At 39.4% G+C, this 22,213-nt stretch overlaps 1 protein-coding gene across 2 annotated transcripts in view; it reads right to left on the reverse strand.

Moving 5' to 3' along the window:
- MCTP2 (multiple C2 domains, transmembrane 2) overlaps positions 1 to 22,213 on the reverse strand; it is a 144,778-nt gene that overhangs the window by 27,188 nt on the left and 95,377 nt on the right. For both annotated transcript variants that reach the window (XM_012732763.1, XM_012732765.1), the window contains 2 exons: positions 12,899 to 13,021; positions 10,390 to 10,431 (listed from right to left, as the gene is read on the reverse strand). In XM_012732763.1, coding sequence (XP_012588217.1) covers positions 10,390 to 10,431; positions 12,899 to 13,021 — 165 coding nt within the window. The remainder of the gene's footprint in view (positions 1 to 10,389; positions 10,432 to 12,898; positions 13,022 to 22,213) is intronic.

Here is a 22,213-nt window from a genome sequence, read left to right on the forward strand (position 1 = left end):
TTTCAAAAGTATCTATTTCTAATGTCATCTTTTTTATTTATAATATTTCATAAAAGTGTCCTTAATCTTCTTCATTGCTACACTTAGTAGACATTAAATTGATACTGACTTTGCTGTAGATAACTATTGGAACTAGGGAGGAAATACTCTCTGTATGCACTGAGGTAACTTGAAAATTCACAAGGAAAATGTGATAAATGGAGAAGATCCTCAATTCTATTCTTTAAATAGTGTCATCTGTATATATTTCAGACTAAATATTTCCAAAGTACTATACTCTGTATCCATTCACATAAACTTTCTGCCAAACATTTTTTCAAGACAAAATTTCAAATAGATTGTTGCTATGAATCTTTAGAATGTTCAACAGAACTGATACTGAAAAATGAATGGCTCTCAAATACCTTTCCATTCCAGATCAGATTATATAGGCATCCTATTAAAATTCAAAATGTATTTCCTACAAATTGAGATAGTTCAAAGTACAACTTCAGAATTTGAACATTGACTCATGTACAGCATATGACCTGATATATATACGCTGTGCAAATATCCTTTGCCTTTGTAGAAAGAAACAATTCAACATCTTCTTTTGCCAGATTTTTAAAAACTCACTCCCATTCTCTAGCTACTTCCAAAGATGAAGTTACTTAGCAGCCATCCAAGATTTTGGTTAAAAATGTACAATTGATTTGCCAAAATGCCACACAAACTAAAAGATTTTTCCTTTTTCACAAGAGTGCAATAGTTTTGGGGAAAAGGTTCACTGGGAATTCTTCAAAGATTCAAACATGCCTGAAAGAAGCCTGAGGAGAGATAAGGTGGGTACAGATGCCAAGCTGAGGTCTATGTCTACATCTGACAAAACGTGGTTGTTTATATTCCACAAAATTGTGTTGTTGCTACTGTGGACTCAGCCTTCCCGAAAAAATCCAGAGAAGTTTTCCCCAAGATGTCCAAGCAGGCTGTCCCCGACACGTGTCACCATTGTGTGTAGAACCTACATCAATCAAGCATCCTCAGGAGAAGCTGCTACCATAATTTTAAAAATACAGATCACCCAGATTTAGGGACAGTTCCAAAAATAACTGTTTCAATCAAGAATCCTAACTCAAGACAGAGCAAACACTTAGAGGCAGGGTGTGTCTTGAGGGCATCGACTCCTGCTTCTGTGAGACCCTCTCTCTTCCTGGTGCTCCAGGTGCCTGCTCCACTCCTCAGCTTGGGATATAAATCCCCAGTGTGTCCCATTTCCATTAGGATTTACAGCCATGTAAAGTCTCCATAGATATATAATTAAATGTGTTTTCTTCTCCTGCTAATCTGTCTGATGATCACTTGTCTGCACGCTAGCTGGAGAAGGATCCAGAGGAATGGAGGATTATCCCCCTGCACCCCAACACTTCCCAACTGTGTGTGTGTGTATTATATAGAAAATATAATATATGTGGGTGTGGCTGCTTATAGTTCAATTAGCGAAGCATCTGATTGCAATTGTAGAGAATCGAGACACCCCAGTCAATCCCAAGTACATTTCTGCCTCATAGATGCCTTTATTTTTTTAATACTTTATAAGCCTGTAGCCATGCTCCATCAACATTTGCATTCACATCATCACTACAAAATTAAATAACTATCAACGCTAACTGTTTAAACTATATCAACGGTGACTCTCCTGATGTCTGGGATTGCATTTTTGAAATTAACTTGCAAAAGCTTTTGTTTGATTCCATATATTAGATCAAAAACTCAAGTCCATTTCAGAGTTAACTTATTAATTTACTTGCAGTGACATTTTACCTAATTTTCATGCAAATCCAAAAGTATGTCTTGTGAAAATATTTGGGGAGAAACTTTTTTTTCTGGTTTTATTTAATACATTGTACAAAAATAAAGGATGAGGGAATGAATATATTTGCACAAATAAATAAACGCAAAAAAAAAAAAAAGCCAGCATCATCAGAATTTACACCAACCGATGAAAAATTAGGGAAAGTAAGGCCTTCATGGGCACCAGCCGCACACACCTAACCATTTCACACCTGGGCTGCAGAGTCAGACCCTGGAGAAGCCACTCTGCCCAGAGCTCTCCTGAACACTTCGCAGCCCCCATTTTGCTATCAAGAAAAGAGAGATCTCACACCTTACCCTGATCAGAATGTTTGGAGAATCAAATATTATAGCAAATGGAAAATTAGAGGAACATTTTAAGTGCTTCATAAAAATGAGCCCTTTCTTGAGAATGCAAAGAGATAAAGAAAGGATAGTCTGTTCTCTAGTTGAAGGATAACTGGAGTTTAGTAAAGTTTGGAAGGAAAGGGCCTCCTGGACAAGTCTGCTCAAGTCGCCCAGGCTGCAGGAGAGATCATCTGGCAGTTCTCTCTGCATCATGCTGACTTTATTTACACGTTGCAGATTGAACCAGGGAATGTGGTGATAACACAGTTTAGCAAACACGTTACATCTGCCGTGCAGCCAAATTGCTTAAGAAGAGTAACAGTGACTCATTCGAAAGACCCAGTCGCCATCACACTTACTTTCATTTTCACTTAACATATGAGGCTCCCAATTTATAAAGGGAACTGTGTAATAAAAATAGTGCTGGCCACTGGTGTGGCTAAATACATAAACAGGATCATGGTGGCTGAACCCTTATTTTTAGATGCCTCCATTTGAGGAAGACTGGATCGGACTTCTCACAACAAAACTTAAAAAAAAAAATGAAATAAGTAAAATTCACATGAATTAGGGTCTAGTTGGTGAGCAAATCTATATTGCCATTAATTGAAAAGATGAAATTAGGGAAATTTCCAGGCCCAAAATCCAAGTTTCATAAGGATCCTTTGCTCTGTTATTTGCTGTTATATAGGAGTCACTCACTGCCAGAAATGACTACGTGCAACTCAAGAACCTAAACCATCTATATGACAAGATCAGTATCTTTTCATTGTCCATTTGTTTATAAAATGTCAAAAAAAAAAACAGTCTTTTGACTAATTCTGTAAGCAGTTGAATTGAGCAACTGTCAATGTGTTTGCTATTTCTCAAAAAAATCAACAAAAATATTAATTAGAAAGTGAGTTGTCCCTCTTGAGGGACTGTTGTCTTCCTTACGACTCCAGTGGGTGCAGCCCAGTAGGGGCAATAAACTAGCTTCAGGCCCCTGGGAGAAAATTAACACCAGCAGAATGAGTTTACATTAAGAATTAATTACATAATCAGAATGTGACTTTAAATCTTTTCCACATAGTCTGATTTAAGGAAAAACTCTGATTTCTCTATTAATTATCTAAGTCAAACCAGAAAGATTGATGCAAATGGACCATGTTGAGGAGAAACATCCTTTGACATAGTTCAAAGTTAAGTAGCATTTGTTGCAAGAGATCCAGAATTTCCCAAAGGGATCAAAATAAATTTCTATTGCAAGATCACAATAATTTCATCTCTCTAGAGTAAACACATAAAAATATAACTTTCGACTTTAAATGGGAGTTTGTTGTTCTGTGTCATCCCACTGAGTATTAAAAGCCTGCAATTTGAAAACTTGAAGAATTAAAAACATCAAAAATAGATTGAATGGCATGTAGCACAAAAAATAAGCTTCTTAGCATCTGTCATAACAAAGAACAAAAAGTAACATTTCTGCCATATGAGATTAAAAGTTGTTCTTTGGGTATCCTGGCTTAACACACTGGGAACTGTCTTTCGAATTCTTTCCATGAGGTGTGTTGTGTGTGCACACACACAGAGAATCAACTCCCTAGTGCATGCTATTAAAATGGGAAATAAACAACTTGACTTTTTCAGCAGAATATTTCTTTCTCAAGTAGTACTTTTGCTGGGAGAAATGAATATAAAACAGACTTTAGATTCTGAATCAATGTCAGTTCTAAGTGGTTTTTAACCACTCTAACTATCTGATTATTGCATAAAGTGCTTACACACTGACACCAACTTATTATCATTTGTTTCCTTCCTTTCTTCTTCCTCTCTCCCTCCTTTCTTTTCTTTTTGATTTGCAACAGCATTCTCATTAGGTATTAAGACGGAAGGCTGAAAACATCAAAGGAACAACAACATCCATGATACAGCTAGAAAGAGTTAAGAATTTTTTTTTTTTTTTTACTATTTAAATACTGGGATGGGAAACTAATTTTATTAAATAGTTTCATCTGAATGCCACATAACAGATAAACACAATGAGATGCAGTTGCTGATTTAACTGTATGTCCTTTAGTTTGCTTCCAGGTGAGCAAGGGTATGTGATAAAATATTGATGTGGTCAGCAAGGCACCAAGCAGTTCTTCCTGTGCTTAGACTCTGCTCACACACCAGCTCCTCTCACAATCCAGGTTTGCTCAGTGACTTCATCTCCACGCCCCACCACAGTGGACACATTTTCATGCAGGCAGAGACCACAGTGCACGCACTTTGAGTTTGCTACCCTATTGGCTGAAAAATCTCAGACAAGTTATTTAATTTCTCTTGACGTAGATTTGTTCATTGTAGTTGGGGAAAATGATGTCAAATTCAGTGGTTCTTGGTATCTGAGTACTATGAACTGAAGCCTATGAAAACCACCTACAAATTGTAAATTTCTACAAATGCTAATATTTTAGAAATAATTATCTAGCTAATTCTTACTCAAAATAACCTTTAATTTGTTACAGAACAAATGAAATTATTAATTTACTAGGGAACAAACTTCAAACTATAAAATCAATATCATATGGATGAAATGTACAGCACAGTGACTCTAGTTAATATTGCATATCTGAAAATGGCTGAGGGTATGTCTTATAAGTTCTCATCAGAAGAAAAAGATGTAAATTATGTGGATGAACAATATTAAATAGGCTTATTATGGTGATAATTTTGCAATATATAAAATTTCAAATAATTTAATTATATATCTGAAACTATGTCAGTTATACCTCAATAAAAATAAATAATTACATCTCATCTAGTATTACTTTAAATTATTACACTTCCCTTGAGGAAAAAGTGGTGACCCCACCCTTTGTCGATTATCTTGTACATTACTTATTATCTATAAATTCATTGGATAATTGGGACTTAAAGCAAACCACACTGAGACAAAGGATTTCATTAAGAAAGACAAAAGGGATAACTACTACCCTAAGAAAAACAATAAACATTGGGTAATTGAGATACAATGACCAATACATTCTATTTTAGGACAATAATTTTAGGCAACAGAAATTAAATGTCTAGGTGCAATAGAGTTTAATAAAGTGAGTTCCCTTAACTATATCTTGATAATGCCTAATAATTAACAGAAAGATAAATAACCCATCTCACTGACAGGCCAGTCTATCATAACCCACAATATCTGGCAGTAATACACAAAGTAATACAGGGAAATTGGGAAGAAAATCCACATACTCTAGGAATATCAGTGAGCCTGATTGTAAGCAAGAGAACAATGCATTGAAAGGTCAGATTAAGAACATTTCTGAATTATTTCTGCAGGTAATCAAATTAAAACAGTTTTAAGAACAGAGGTTTGATTTTGAAATAGAAAATTTAAGCAAGTTGATACGTCAGAGAAAGGATTACAGGAACCAGGGAAGTCAGCCCTTTTTCATTCAAAGCATGCATACACTGATAATTAAGAATTGGCTGGCATCCATTTTAATATTAAATTCTTGAAAGTAAGATGGTATGGTAGAAATGTTAGCAATTAAATCATCACTAAAAATTATATTAATCAAATTAAAGGGAGTTAAATCAGAACGACCATTTATTTTATTCCCCTGAAAATTACCCATAAGCAGGTTCTGTACAATATGCCCTGAATATAGATAATATATGCACTGAATGTTTGTGTGTGAGCCTGTACATTCAACTATTGTTAATAGTTCAAAGATAGTCTCTGATATTTTAGTTTTATAAAAATACTGTACATTGTCATCTTAAAGTTCCACTGCTTAGTAATAGTTACAAAAAACAACTAATTAAACCGATTTGCTGTGTTTCAGACATTTTGAAGGAGGCACCAACAAATGACAGCAAAACTACTGTCATTATTAGATGTTGGACGACATCCCCAGGACAGCTGTCTCCCCTCGTTGATATGCTGCAGAACATCTTCTTGCTCCAGAACAAGGAAACCGGGGGAATGAGGCGTGGTGGGCTCAACACCACGCGAAGGATGGTGTCGGGGAACTCACAGCAGGGACTCCCCTAAATACATGCTCCCACTACCTGATTCTCTTTCTCTGGGTCTTGGTGACGGGCTAATTAATCTGGAGAGTGGAAACCATTTTAAATACTGAACAGAATGGCTTAAAACGCACTTAAAACTTTAGTGACATCCTCATCTGTGAAAAAAGGATGAAGAGATAGCATTCATTTGCATCCCTTCATTATAAAATGTTCTACATACCAGTAAAGGTGTAGTAAATGTTTCTTGTTTTCTTAAAGGAAAACATCCATGTCTGTTACTCATCTGCAACTAAAATGAAAAGGGGATTTTTGCCTTCTGAACACTGAAAGGCAATTGGAAACTCACTGATTAAACTGAAAGAACAGATCCTTCAAGTCTTCCTACTGATAATTGAGTGAAAACAAACCAATCCACGACATAGGCACCACAACCCTCTCAATAGGAAGGGTGTGTGGGTGTGTGGGTGTGTGTGTGTGTGTGTGCCTGAGAGAGAGAGATTCCTTCTTCCTGAGGCTAATAGTAAATGCTGAAATTGTCTATGTAAGTGATTGTCGGACTGGAAAAAAAGAAAGGAACTCTAATGCAAGTATTTATACCTTCTGCAATGAAAACAAGATATTATTGCTTTGCATGACCTTTCCTAAGTATGGGATACAGTATTTTACACAATAGTTTCTTGGTTCATGCTGCAATTACTGACCTTTACTGTGTAGAAAATTAATGCAATTTTCATTGTAATCCATCCATACAAATAAGGTCCACATGAAAAACCCCACACATAGAATCTAATACACATAGGAAATGTCAGCTGATCACTGTGGCTGAGCTTAGCCATTATCTGTCTGTCCCAGGGTCCTCGGCAAACTAGACTTGAACAAGCAGGTCCTCACATGGCCAATGAGGTATAAGAAAGAAAGGTTTTTTGCCTTCAAAGTTTAGATTGTTTCCTAAAATCCAAAAAGCCAAACCCACAGAAGAAAGAAAATCGGCGTCTAGCCTGTTGCTAATAAAGGTCCCTGCCATGGACGTCTAAGACCAGAAGGAGCAAGAGGCTACAGTGATGTCATTTTGCAACAATCCCGTTGCAGACCATGGAAGCAAGACAGACCCCAGACGGTGTCCTGGTTTCTGCGAGAAAGACAGGCAGAATATGGGAATGTGTCCATCTCCCAGGGAGCCGTGCCAAAGGGCCCCGGGTGCTTTCATCTCCCTCTGCTGTCCCCGATGGTATTTGGTGGGAAGGGGCACTGGCAATTACCGGGTGTCACTTTCAAGATGGATAGTCAGGGCAGAAAGGAGTTCCTCTTCTGGTTTGGAAGGAAACGACTGTGTGTTTATAATTTAAACAGATCGTCTCTCCATGGGTGTGTTACAGTTCCCAGAAGCGTGACTTGTCATGTCCAACGAGCAACAGAAGCCAGAGAACCCCGCCGGTAGGGCAGAGAGACAGTGGGCCGCTGGGGCGGGGAGTGTGGCCTAGGGAAGGCGCGAATGGGCAGCGACACGTGCAGCCAGCGGGAGGCTGCCGGACGCGGAGAAGAAACGAGGGAATTGATCTCTACGTGAACGACGTGCGTCCCGGGGTCTCCCCACTGAGATTCCCGGTGGCACAGCTATTTGCGACCACATGGATGGAGGTGGAGGGGACGATACTCAGTGAACAAGTCCACAGGAGAGAAACTAGTACCAGACACTTTCCCTCCTGGAGGGAAATCTGAGGGTATGAAGGATACAGAGAATCAAAACCAGGGAAGTGACAAAACTAAACCAAAACCAACCCCCGAAATCTAACTGTAGAACTGAGGCTACCAGAGGGGAGGGTGCACCAGGAACAGGGAGGGAGACGCCCCAATAGACTGTCAGAGGGTATTGGGTGCTCTGGTGCCAGGTGTGTGTGATCACCTCCATCGGAAGAGGTGAGAACCTGTACCCCGAAATCCTGTAAGATTTCGTCAGTTAATGTTACAAAATGAAATGATTCAGAGAAGAAAGGAAGTTCAGTGTCCCCTAACAATAGAAGGGTTTTGCTAATAATAGGTTTAAGTACCAAGTCTTCTTTTTAGACTCACTCGCTTGTCTAGAAGGTAACAAAGAAATAAAAACTCCAGGAGGTGAAAGAACAGGGAGGACACTAAAAGTCCCCATGAAAAAGACAATGCAGTATCTCCAGGGGGTAACTGCCCAGGAGAAGCAAGGGGAGATGCAGAGCTGACACCCCATGCGGGGCGGGAACGGGCGGGGCAGGGGCGGGGCAGGCCAGCAGGGTCCCTCTAACAATGTTTGTATGGAGGCAACAGTCCCAGGGCTCTCTCCTAAGTGGGGCTGTGGTCCACTGCAATCACCCTTGCCCGGAAAGTCCTGAAATTCAGTCCAAGGAGTCCTGCCAGCAGGACCCCGAGCCCTTAGACACCTTGAGGCATCTCAGTAGAAGGTTTGAAAATGATGACCACTCCCCGTCTTCATGACCTGAATGTGTTTCCTGCCAATGACTCAACTGCACTGTCCCATTCGCTGACTGCTACTGGACGTTCTCCTTCACCCAGTGGGCCAAAGACATGGGCACAGTGATCTGTAACAGGCAGATGCCACCCTCTTCCAGGGACACTTCGTTGCAATAGGCAGGTCAAAGTAGCAAGAGAGGTTCCTCACTCCTGACACGCGACACGTCTGTGCAAGGAAGACACACGCCACTCGCCCTCACTTGCACGAGCCAGACTTCCCTGGGGAGGTGGGGGAGCTGTGGAGCCTGGGGTGGAGCTGAGTGGCCAGGTTCACCCACATAACAAAGGAGGCAAGTGGATACTTGCTCCTGCATCTCTGGCTTTGCTTTGCATTCAAGGACTTGCAGGAGACACACAGAGGAGAGTCCTGTAGAAATACTTGGGAGAGGCACGTGGCCAGTTGCTCCTGATCGTTTGCTCCTGGTCCTTCGCATGCGACATCTTGATTTGTACTTTGAATGTTGAGTCTCTCCTGACCCAGCTGTCTGGAACCTTATGATCCCTAGCCGTCAAGAACCTTAGACTTGTGGTGAGTTGTTGGGCTGATCCTATTTGGTTGACAACTTGCCCACAAGGGGGTGGGTAGTTGGAGGGGATGGGGGTTACTGGGAAGCTACTATGAGGACTCGCCTCTCTTCTCTCTCTGTGCACACTAATTCCATTGAAAAGCTTTCCTGGGCTCTCCCTGGTGGCACTGCATTATGAAGCTCTCTGAAGGCACTGTAGCATGAGTACTATCCCCAGCCAGGGAGCTGACCCACGTGGTGTGGCAGACCTCTCCTGACCCACCCACCGCTCCCCTCAGCAGTGTACTTTGTCAGTTGGCCTGTTCTGCTCCCCACTCTGTCTCGGGTGAATCCTCTCACCCACACATCTTTAGCCTGTACCCCAGTTCTGTAAGCATAAATAAATAAATCTTTTAAAAAAATTTAATGTCTAGACTCACTGACCAAAGACAGCGAATAGGCCCTGATTCATGACAAGGCCATCTGTGTCAGGGAGCTGGTTCTTTTATGAATTCATTCATGGACTTTTATCTTAGTACTTACTCTTAAACTTCACCTTTCCCTCATCTCCTCCGCACCCCCCCAGGCCTCTGTGCCCCTCCATCACCAGCCCCAGACACCCCCCAGGGCTGTGGGGGTGACAGGACATGCGTGAAGCCAGGAGCAGCTCATGGCTTTTTTTTTTTTTTTTATTCCAGAAGGTTTGTCTGAAAGTATAATGACAACAAAAGCAGCAGATTTGAGAGAGTCTCCCAGGAGAAGCAAAAGGACAGATGTACACAGGCATAGAGCTGCAAACGCTGCCAGCAACAGCTGGGAGGTGACAGGCTCTGAGGTGGGTGACCACCCCGCCGAGCGCAGACGGGACCCTAAAGGCGCAGCCATTTCACTTGATTCACTTTTGACTTCCCAGGCTCCCTTTCATCTACCAACGGGAAGGCTCATTCCGGCTTGCCTCAGATGACAGCCTCTTAGAGGGGAGCTCTTTATAGCATTTCAGTGATTCCTTCTCTTGCACTCCTTTTCATCCTCATTTTAAAAGCTTTGAATGCATAGCCTGTGTTACAAAAATATTACCATGCTAGCTATTCTATTGTGCAAATAAATAAATAACACAACCAGAGCGACTCGGAAGAAAGCTACCTGAGGAAACCCCCGTGTCCCCTCTGTGTTCTTCCAGTGAGACACTCACCTTGTCGTCCTCGTCATCCTCCTCATCCACGTCTGTGCCCTCCTGAAAGAAAACCCGCCTTGTGTTAACAAAACAGCCACTGAAATTACCAAATGCAAATTAAGTTCATCCACACTTTAAAAGTTTTTCCTACATCTGGTAAGCACACATCTCTTTTAAATACAGTATCACCTCTTGAGAAAAAAAAAAAATCACTTTGAAAGTCCAGGGACATGGCGGCCAGGATGATAAGCACTACACATCATTTACATAAAACCGTTCACCACAATAAAGCTATTAGGTAAGTGCCCTTTGAAGCATCCAGCTTTAAAAAGGCATTGCTGAGTTGTGTGCTCTGTAAACAGTTTGGTTCTGCCTCTGACAAATGAAGCCAGCGCCGTGTGAAGGCTGAGAGCACCAGGTTCTCTTGTGCAGGCTCGCTGTCTGGCTGCACTTTCCCTTTGGGGTCATTTCTGATACATCAGATGACAGAAAGCGCTTTAGTGTGAACATACCGACTCGACAATAGGTGACCGGTTGTTCCACGGTGTTACTGTTTTCCTTGGGCTTCAGGGTTGGGAGGGGCAGGTGTAGGAAGGGAATTCAAGGCTCTGACCTGGGTTAAAAGGTACCTAGGTTGGTACAGAGCAGCTGTGCTAGAATAGGCTGATTCAGGTGAGTGTAGACATCTTGGCTTCTTACCAGGTAAATGTCAATTACACCCCTGCAATATTTAAAGCAAACAACATCGGCGCACAATCCAATGGGCCCATTAGCTTGGAATAAGTACTGGGCATTAGAACACCAGGATCTCTTTTCCAGCTTACTTACCTTTCTGCTTAACCTTGCAAAAGTCACGCAGGCAACTTAGATGCCATTGTTCCAATAGGAAAATAGTATTGCCAGTAGTGTACTCCTAAAAGGGAGTAACTGAAGTATCCAGAGGGTTCTCTGCTATACTCCGTAAAGCCCATGAGTAGTCATAAAGGAATTTCTCCAGGGCTGGCACCTCACTGCCTCCCAGAATTCCCAGGAGCTTCAGCAAGCATCTGACATGCACAATCCTGGAAAACTAAACTATTCACCATCAGTGGTGGCTGTGACGGGCAAGAGCAAACAGATAAATATGCACACGATGAGCACTTGCTCTGGACAAAATACTATCACCTGGCCATGGGTCTTCAGCCCGAGACGCTGCCTCAGCACTGGTTTTCAGCGTGTCTCTGAATAAATAGCTTTGCCACTCTGAGATTAGGTGTGTCCAGCATGACACAAAAATAGTAAGTCCTTGTGGTTCTGCTATTAAGTTTAAACTAAGCAACAAATTGGGGAATGGCTGATAAGTAAAAAAATTTAAACACATACACAAATTGCATATGCACATACACATAAGCTTACTTCTGGATCTGTGTGTGTGTGTAAGAGAGAGAAGGAAAACCTACCCATAAAGGCGTATCCAAGACCACATGTATCTACCAACACACTAGAAGCACACACATCATGTATAGAGCTGGAAAGGAGATTCTGATGAAAAACTGTGAAAGCATTAGTTGACAGCTTTTCTGTAAAAACTTCCCTCATCTGTGCCCCAGCAAAACTAAATCCTTGAGCCTGCGCTGTGTAATTATATCTATATCAGTTGGCTCCCGCACCTCTGAGCCCTCATGATTGATCTATGCCCACGTAACTGCTCTGAACAAGCAAACGTCAGCATTTCCCCACTTTCCCAAACAAAATCCTTAGCATTCACTGTTTCAAAGATGATGTTTATAAACAATGAGAACATTTTCAGAAAAACAGGTGGAGCCGAGGCAGTGACCTTCTGGATGTGAAGGGGGCCATCGCTTTCAAAGGGATGCTACCAAGTTCCAGCCCTAGATTTTTCTTCTCAAAGCCTATTTCTTGAATCTGGAAAGCCAGGACTAGCCCAGCAAGCAACCAAAAACTACAAGTTCCTGTTCCCCCAGATCAGGAAAGGACGCCTTGGGCTGTAACGTGAGGGCCATGGAGGCAGTGGCTAGAAGAGGCTTGCAGGGGCCCCGTTCAACCCCAGAGGAGCTTGTGAATGAGGGGAAACACGTAGACACTCAACAGAGCCGTCCAGGCCCAACCAGTCGATGGCCTGGGAACAGGCAGAACCTGAAGAGTCCGCTAAACCTTCAGGCCAGAGCCCAACATCTCCGTCCTGTTGGGGGTTCTGGGGCCCCTTGGAGCCAGAAAATTACATCTCTAGTGACCGAGATTGCGATTCACAGGAAGCTGGCCAAGAAGCCGGTGGGGACACAGACATGGGCTTCCAGCGTGGAAATGACCAAGGGTTGGTTGGCTCCCCCCACTGCGAGTGGAGCCTGAGAGCATAACTCGCCACACGAGGCAGCCACCATGCTTCTCTGGTAAAAGATCTGCCCATCAGTCCTTGCAGCGCTGGACTGCTCCGAGCCCCGCGTGATATGGAGCACGGAGTGGAGGTGTTTACTGCTAACACCACTTTCTCCCATCAAGTCTCAGCATGAGTGAAATTTTGGCTCACCTGACTGTCCTGGATGCTGCCGACCTTCCCTTTCGTGGGTCGGAGGAAGTTGTAGATGAAGAGCAGCAATAATGCCAATGGGATCATGTACAGCTCAAAATTCCAGACAGTGACCAGGAACACCTGAGTGGAAGACAAGGAGAACTTAACGGCGGCTTGATAGAGCGGTAGGGGAGCGATCTTGAATTCTTACTTGTTGATGTAAGGAGACTGGACCAGGGACGCTCTAGAAATATTCTAAGGTTTATAGAAACACTTTCCCACAGGATAACACACGCATTAATACAGCTTTCCTACTGGTAAGAGGATGAAGATGCAGCCTGAGTTGGCCCACCTTGTTCTGGAACAGAAGACACAGCAGCCACACAGCAGGAAAGGCCAAGCTCTCCCCACCCTCATCTTCTCTTGGCTCCCCTATTTTGTGTGACAGGATTTAGATAAAGGCCACAACCAGGCAGACCACAGATCCAATTTTCCCATATGAACTGGAAAGAGTCAATATTTAAAAAGCTGTCAATATTTAAAAATCCAAACACTGGGCTTCCCTGGTGGCACAAGAGGTGAACACGCAGCACTATGAAGCTATCAGCAGCCACTGCAGCAAAAGTTCGATCCCCAGCCGAAGGAGGTGACCACATGGCACAGCAGACCTCTCCTGACTAGCCTGCTGCTCCCCTCAGCAGTGTATTCCAGTCGATCTACCTGTTCTGCTCCCCACTCTGAATCCTCTCACCTCCCACATCTCTGGCCTGTACCCCAGTTCTTGTATGCATAATAAATAAATCTTTAAAAATAAATAAATCAATAAAACCTTCACATTTTGAAGGTCTTCTTACACCATGTTGAGGCGTTGGCTACAAGAAAGTAAGGCACCAGAACTGTCTACTTTAGACAGGCATATACTGACCAGCTTTATTAGCCTCAGATTGAGTTAAGCCTCCTGAATGCAAGAATCCCTGCTAGGAAGGTGGCTGAAGACAGGAATGCAAATAAGACATGGCCCCCCTCCCAGGAGCATGCTAATTAGTTAGACTAATAAGAGAAGAACACAGGACAGCTGTAACATGAGCCAGGAGTGAAATTTTGGACAAATTACTTCAAAACTTAAGCCTCACTTTCTTTTTGAACATGCAGGTAGTTGAGAAGATGAGATAGAATAATTGTGGTTATTAGCTGTCAGCAACTAAGTGCTTGAAAAAGTCACTCTTGAAACATAACACCTTAGAAGAAGCAAATTGCTGCATCTTAAATACCCAATCTTCCTTTCCAGAGCAGTTCTGTTGTGCCTATTACTAAAAACTTTAACTATTTTAAAGTTTTCTTTTTCTGCACATTTTATATTTCTTTTTTCAATTGCTATCCCAAATAAAATCACAATTTTGGGGGTCTTTCTGGAGGTCAAGGGGTTAAGCCTCAGCTCTGCCACTGTGAAGGTCCATCAAGGATAGCATGAGTGTGATCCCAGGCCAGGGCCAGGCCAGGGAACTGACCCACAGGGTACAGCAGACCTCTACTGACTCCCCACTGCGCCCCCCAGCAGTGTTATTTCAGTAAATCTGCCTGTTCTGCTCCCTACTCTGTATCTGGTGAATTCTCTCACCGCCCCCTCCCACCTCACAACCACCCCACCCCCAAACACACACACACATCTCTGGCCTATACTCCAGTTCTTCTACACAAACAGCAACAAAAAATCTGTTTTAAAAACTCACATTTTTCTTTTCCTGAGTAAGTATAGAAGTTTTCAAACACATTTTCAATCAGTGCAGACAATGATGCTATTGATTTCTTCCAATCTAATAACCTGGCATGCCTTCACAACTTTTTTTTTATTATTTCATTCGTACCATTTACTATGGTTTTCTATTTTTTTAAGGTCTCTGTTTGACATTTTGTTTTGTTTTTGCTTTATTATGAATAACATAGAGAAAATAGATGGTATAATATAGTAATTAGGTAAAGATGTTCCTAATCGTTACCTATTTTTCTTCTGATCTCAAAGTTCTTGTAGGATTAGGGTTTTTAATTTATGCTAAATGGTTACTGTTTCTAATGTCCTTTTACTGGCTAAGTGGGAATTTAATGTTCTTTTAAATGGCCAAATACTTTCAAGTACAATGGGAGGTCGACATAAAATTATTGAGAAAAATTAGGAAACAACATGCTTATTTTCTTCATCATAAAGCTACTAGCAAAGTCTTGTTTACTACTAAACATTAGTTATACCAACATTGGGAGGATGGCACCTCATTTGCCATAACATTCACCACTCTCAGGTATAGTTAAGCAATCCCAGAAAGCATTCCACAACAAAAATTGAGTCACACTTAAACATCACATTCAAAAGACCTAAAACTTTTACAGTCAGACATAGTGCCTTTAGAAATGTTTTTAAATCAATCCATACTTTCTAAAATTAAAGATTAAATTCCCTACAAATATCTTCCAGCAAAAATAAAAAGAAATCCTGGGAAAAACTGAAGCAAACACCATCTGAAAGTCTGAGCCAAAGGTATTAACCCTTTGGCAAGGGAGTCGAAAATTTGGAAGAAGAAACTAGGTCTTCACAGGGTCCTTGAACATGTTTGTACTTGTGATCTAGAGGAGCCATGCTCATGAATGGAGAATGAATGGAGAATAGAGGCAAATCAGTCTGGGACGACCCAGACACCATGAGGCAAGATGGACACTGGGAAAAAATAAGCAAGCAAAGGATTCTATATATAAACTCTGCACCACCTGTGCTAAACTAATGGGGCCACATTCTAATTAGGAATCAAAGTGGCCACATGCTCTGTGAATTAGGTGACATTTGGGGAAGCACCTAAGAATAGGGAGTGGTTGTCAGATGAACCAATCATGTGATTCAAACTGGAATCACAGGTCCAGAATCACAGTTCCAACTGTGGCTGGAACTTCCACTGACTACTTCAGACCTCCAGGGGTGTGAAGGAAGATGGAGATTGAGTTCAACTGCCAATCACTAATAAACTAATCAACTATGCTTATTGAATAGACTTCATAAAATCCCCAAAGGAGGCACTTCAGAGGACTTCTGTGTTGATGAACATGTGGAGATTTGAGAAGAATACACAAACACTTGGGGAAGGGCATTGAAGTTCTACAGCCTTTCCCTACACCTTGTCATATGCAATAAAAACAACAACCCCCCTCAAAAAAAGTAAAGACTTAAGAGCTGAACACCTTATACAGAACCCCAAGCAGAATAAATTTTTATGAAATAGGCTTACATATATCATCCCACTTCTGGAAAACAAAGATAATGAGAAAATTTTGAAAGCTACTAAAGACAAATGACACATTCTAGACTTGAGTAAATGGCATGGATTTCTCATAAGGAAACATAAAAGCAAGGAGATAGTACAAAAGTATTAAATAAAAACAAAATCATATATCTGTCAACCCAAAATCCAATATCTGATAAAAGTATTCTTCAAAAGTAAAGGTGAAATAAGATCTAGGTAAGATAAAAATAAAAGAATGCTTTCGCAACATAGCTGTACATCAATAAATGCTAAATTCTTCAGAATGAGAGAAAATGATAACAGATTCTCAAACTTTAGGAAGAACAAAGAAACATCAAAAAACAGATACATAGGAATACATAAGCAATTATTATTTTTGTCTCTAGAGCTCATGTGACTAAAGCAGTGTTTGTAACAATATCCTGCTGGGTGGGGTTTATTAAAGTATTTATAAAGTATATAGGGAAATTCAAAAATAAAGGAGGGTAAAGATGGGTGGACAAATGGACTTAGATGGATAGAAATGCTTTTTATTTTAGACGAAAAGAGAACATATTAAACCTAAATTAATTGTGAAACTTAAGGGACAGTTACATGCACATACAGATTTATAGTACTCACTACAGAATAATGCAAGAAGGAACAGAAAATATTTAAATGCTATTTTAAAAGGCAAGAAAGGGGACACAGAAAAACAAGAATATGGAATATAATTAAATGGAAACCAAAATTCAACAATATCAATAATTCCATTAAATATTAATGAAACAAATAGTATAAGCAACAATGGCAAAGATGAGAATAAAATAACTCTAGCAGAAATATTTGATAATTGAAAAAGGGAAAAGAATTAGAGTATAGAGTATGTACCAAGAATGCAAGAGGGTTTCACATTTGAAAACTGGTATAATTTACCATACTGATAGAATGATTTGTTAGGAGAAAACCTTTGTTTATATCAATTGATAGGGAAAAACAACATGACAAACATTCAGTACTCTTAACAAATAATGAGTATAGAGAATAAATCCCTTCTGATAAAGGACATTTATAGAAACTTTACAGTTATAGTTGATCATACTTGGTACTGGCTGAGCATACTTGGCAGTGGATTATCACATGTAAATTTTGTCTTGAAAATTTAATTCTAAAAAATCAGTACATACTAACAGGGAAGCTACTAATACACACAGTCACATGAATAAACCTCAAAAACATGAAGTAAAAAAAGTTTTGTAAAAACAGCAAATGCTATATGGTTCCATTTATGTAAAGCTAGAAACAAAATAATTCTATGATGGAAAAATTGCATGATTTCTTTCTAAAATGAGGAACAAACAAAGTTGTCTGTTTTTACTACATTGATGTTCTAGACACTGCAGTAAAGCAAAAGGAATACAATAAAAGGCATAGATATCAAAAAGGGAAAAAACTCTCACAGATGGCATGACATTTTACACAGAGAATCCTAAGGCATCTACAAAACAAGTTGTTGAAATGTAATCCAAAAGTAACAGGGTGCAGAGTCATTTTTAAAAATCAATTTTATTTTTACATACTAACAGCAAAAAAAAAAAAACTGGAAAATTAAAACTTGAAATTTCCATTTATGACAACACCAAACCTCATAAAGATAGAAGAGAATAAAATTCATAAAACACAAGTAAAATCTCTTCACTGGAAATTATAAAATACTGTTAAGCAACATTATAGATTTTCTAAATAAATAAACAAGAGATGTAACCATTTACTACAACCATTTACTACATTTACTATAGATACAAGTGATCCCAATTTAGTAGAAATTGACAAGCTGAATTTGCACATTACCTGGAAATGCAGATGAAACAAAGCACTTTTTAACAAACAGCACTACACTACTTAATTTCACAACTTAAATTTATATAGTAGTGGGCCCTCCCTGGTGGCACAGTGGGTTAAAGCACAACACTGAGAAGCTAAAGCCACTTCCGCATAAGTTCAATTCCCGCCTGCCCCGGAGGAGACCACATGGCGTGTCAGACCTCTCCTGACCCGCCCGCTGCTCCCCTCAGCAGTGTACTTCATGAATCTGCCTGTTCTACTCCCCACTCTGTCTCTGGTGAAGTCTCTCGCTGCCCCTGCACCTCTGGCCTGTATCCCAGTCTGTATGCATAAATAAATAAATCTTTAAAAAAAAATTTATATAGTAGTGAAGACAGTGTGGTATTAGTATCATCTCTAGAAACATCAACATATATGCATTTAATTGGTTTTCAAGAAAGCTGCCATATTATTTCAACGAGAAAAATGAGAGTCTTTTCAATAAATTACATCAAAACAATTGAAAATACAGAAGTAAAATATTATCATTAACCCTTATAGCTTAACATATGAAAATATTGAATGAATAGATCACATATCTACATGTAAACACTAAAACTAATACTTCTGGGAAAACAGGAGGAAATTTTCTGCTATCTTGGGATGGCAAGATGGCAGAAAATTTCCTAAGATACAACAAATTAAAAAAAATAATAACGTAATCAATGGAAAACAAGAAATTTATCAAAAATACTTTCCCTTTGCTTTTTGAATGACACTGTTAAAAAAAGGAACAAACAAGTCACAAGTTGGAGACAATGTTTCAGTGCATATATTGAAAGTTCATTTGCATCCAGAATATATAATACTTAAAATTTAATAAGACAACTCAATAAAAATGGGCAAAAGATTTGACCAGATCTAAAAACACCCAGAAAAGTCTAAATGAATACTTAAAAGCACATGGAAAGATAATTATCCATCAGAAAAATGCAAATGACAACCATTATGAATTAGCACCACACACTTACTAGAAAGATAAAATTAAAAAGAATGACAAGATAAAGTGTTGACAGAATGTGGAGCGACTGGGATTCTCATCTACTCCTTGTAGGAATTCGAAATGATCAACCAATTTGGAAAACCACATGGCAGTTTTTGAGCATACACCTACTGTAATTCACAGCCTTTCTACTCCTAAATAGTTAACATATGTCCCACAAAATGACTTTCCCACAAATGTTCATAGAATGAGAGCTTTATTCCAAATAACAACAACAATAATAATAAAGAACATCAATGGCCCAAAGTCCACCCACAAGTGAACATAATATCGCTATACAGTGGAAATCTACTTAGAAATCAAACAGCACCACTACCTATAAAATGTGAGAATCAGTGACTGAAACTTGATTTTCCTGACACCAAGGAAGCTTCTCATTCTACCCCATGTGTATCTCTCGTTAATTCCAAGAAGCATATGCAAAGGTCAATATATGATGATAAGATCAATAGTTTCCTCAAAAATATAACTTTAAATGCATATTTAAATAATTATTTCTTCACTCCTCCACCCCAAATTTATTTGTTATATTTTAAAGCAAATGGCCAACAGGTATAAGAAAAAGAGTTCAACATCCCTCATAATCAGGGAAATGCAAATGAAAACCACAATGAGATAACACCATATACCAGTAAGAATGGCATATATTAAAAAAAAAAAAACTAGCAACTACAAATGTTGGTGAGAATGTGGTGAAAAATGAACTGTGCTACCCTGCTAGTGGGAATGTAAATGAGTTCAGCAATGATCGAAAGCTGTATGGAGGTTCTTCAGACTATTAAAAACGGAGCTACCATATCTGACCCAGCAATTCCACATCTAGGGATCTACCTAAAGGACACAAAAACATTAATCCAATAAGGAATAGATACAGCCCTATGTTTATTGCAACACCATTTATAATAGGTAGGACTTGGAATCAACCCAAATGCCCAAAAATAGATGACTGGATCAAGAAAATGGGTTATATATACACAATTGAATACTACTTGGCAATCAAAAAGATACATTAATGCCATTCACAGCAACATGGATGGAGTTTGAAGAAATTATACTCAGTGAAATAAGTCAGAAGGAAAAAGAAAAATACCAGATGATTGCACAGATAGGAAGAATATAGTGGATTAAGGAAAAACAATAACTAAAAAAAAATAAAATACAACTATAAATCAGAAACATTCTGCAGCAGAGAGGGAAGGGAAGGGATCAAAATGAGGGTGGAAGAGCACAAGGGACTATGGAGATGGTGCACAGGTGAGTTGGTGGTGGAAATTCTATGGGGACTACACCTGAGAAAAGAAAGCAAACACTGTATGAAAAATAAATATATTTTTCAAAAATAGATAATGTATCAGCAGGTAAAACTACCATGAGCAAAAAGTTAATGGATGAAAGAAATGAGATACCAGGCAGTGGGGCTGGGTTGCGATTATAAAGTGATCAGAGCAAGGTATGATAGTCTTCGGAGGAATTGGTCTCAGGTGCCAACAAGTCAGCTAATTTGTAGTTTGAGGAGGGAAGCAGAAAGTACAGGCATAGATGTTGGGGAAGGGGTAGACAAGATGGGGATGGAATAGATATGGGCTTATATCTTCCATGGTCATTATCTCAATGAGGATGGAGAGAAGATATTAAAGTCTGTGGACAGATGGGAAGTTTTCAATCTTGAAAAGAGGAAAGGAGAGCAGATTATATAAATGTAATAAAGCTGTCATGAGGCATGAAAAGTTTTTCTATAGCCATGCTTTCCTGAGACTTTGGTAATTGAAAAAGCAGAAAGATTATTTTAAAGGTGGACCATTGAATCTGAGTTGAATTATTGATGAGGGAAAATATAAAGTAAAGATGATAAAAATTTAAACACAATTAATGTGTTAATTAACTGATTAAAAGCAGCTGAAGAGAAAATTAGTTAACTGAGAAATATTTCCAGAGGAATTACTCAGAATGAGACAAGGGAGACAAAGCTGTCATTATGTAAGAGAGGTTAGGGGACATGGATGATAGAAATTTCAAGACCAAAAACATAGTGGGAGCAAATGGTTAATAAGAGAATGGGGAAGAGGGTATATATGGAGATGTAATGCTTCTGAATATTCCAAAACTGCTGAAAGATGCCATTACAGGAGCATCCCTCCCCAACCCCCCACACACATCAAGTCCTAAAAAAAAACATAATAATTTAGAGTGAAAAATATCACCGAAGAACTGAAAAACATTTGGGGGGACAAAAAGAAAATTTAAAATAGCTAGAGAGAGAAGATGATTCAACTACAAAGAAAAAGCAATTTGAGTGGCATTGTATCTCTGTGCAACAAGGCAAACAAGAAGATTGTAGAATAACTTAACATATATCTTCTTTCAAGCTCTACAACTTAGAATCTTGTATCTAGAAAATTGTTTTTAAAGAAGACTAATGCAAAGACATTTTCAGGACAACATGAGTCAGGAATGTTTATCACCGAAAAATCCTTCACCAAAATATACATCAGTAGAAGTGAACTTTAATTTTTCTATATGAAACAGAAGCTTATCATAATCTTCCTGTAAACAACAAATCAAACCAAAACACACACACACTGAAGCAAATACATTCCCTACTCTGCAAGTGTATAGCCTTTTTCTTTAATACACTTCAAACTTACACACTATTCATAATGCTTTTCTCTTCTTCCTATCTATTCACATCTTGCCCAAAGTCATCACCCAAAGCTTAGTTGTCATCATGCTACTTTCCTGCTCAAAGCTGTTATTTTTCTCTCTTCATTGACAGAATTTAAAGTTCTTAATTTCCTCCTCAAATTCCAGCAAATCAAAACTGCACTGATATTTACATTTCTGTCTCTCGCTCCCCAGCCCCCTACCACATTTCCTAAACATTAGGCACATAGGTTTCTCATTATTAAAAACTACCTTTGCTTTCATGCTCATTGTTTCAATCCAAAGTGTTATTGGCAATGTTCTTTTTTTTCCCTTGTTCACTGGTTTTCCTTGGTTGAAATAAGTCATTATTTGTACCTGTTTTATTATGCATTATAATTTTATGACACATAATAACTGGCACCATAAAATACCATGCACATATATTTTGCTTGGCATCAGGGTTATTTTGTTAAGTCTGCTTCCAGACTACCGGAATTGCTTTGGTCTTTGAAATCCTGAATCATGTGTAATCCATCTCTC

This window comes from Condylura cristata, unplaced genomic scaffold (assembly GCF_000260355.1).
Source record: "Condylura cristata isolate star-nosed mole 26May11 unplaced genomic scaffold, ConCri1.0 scaffold00035, whole genome shotgun sequence".
NCBI classification, from domain to species: Eukaryota; Metazoa; Chordata; class Mammalia; order Eulipotyphla; family Talpidae; genus Condylura; species Condylura cristata.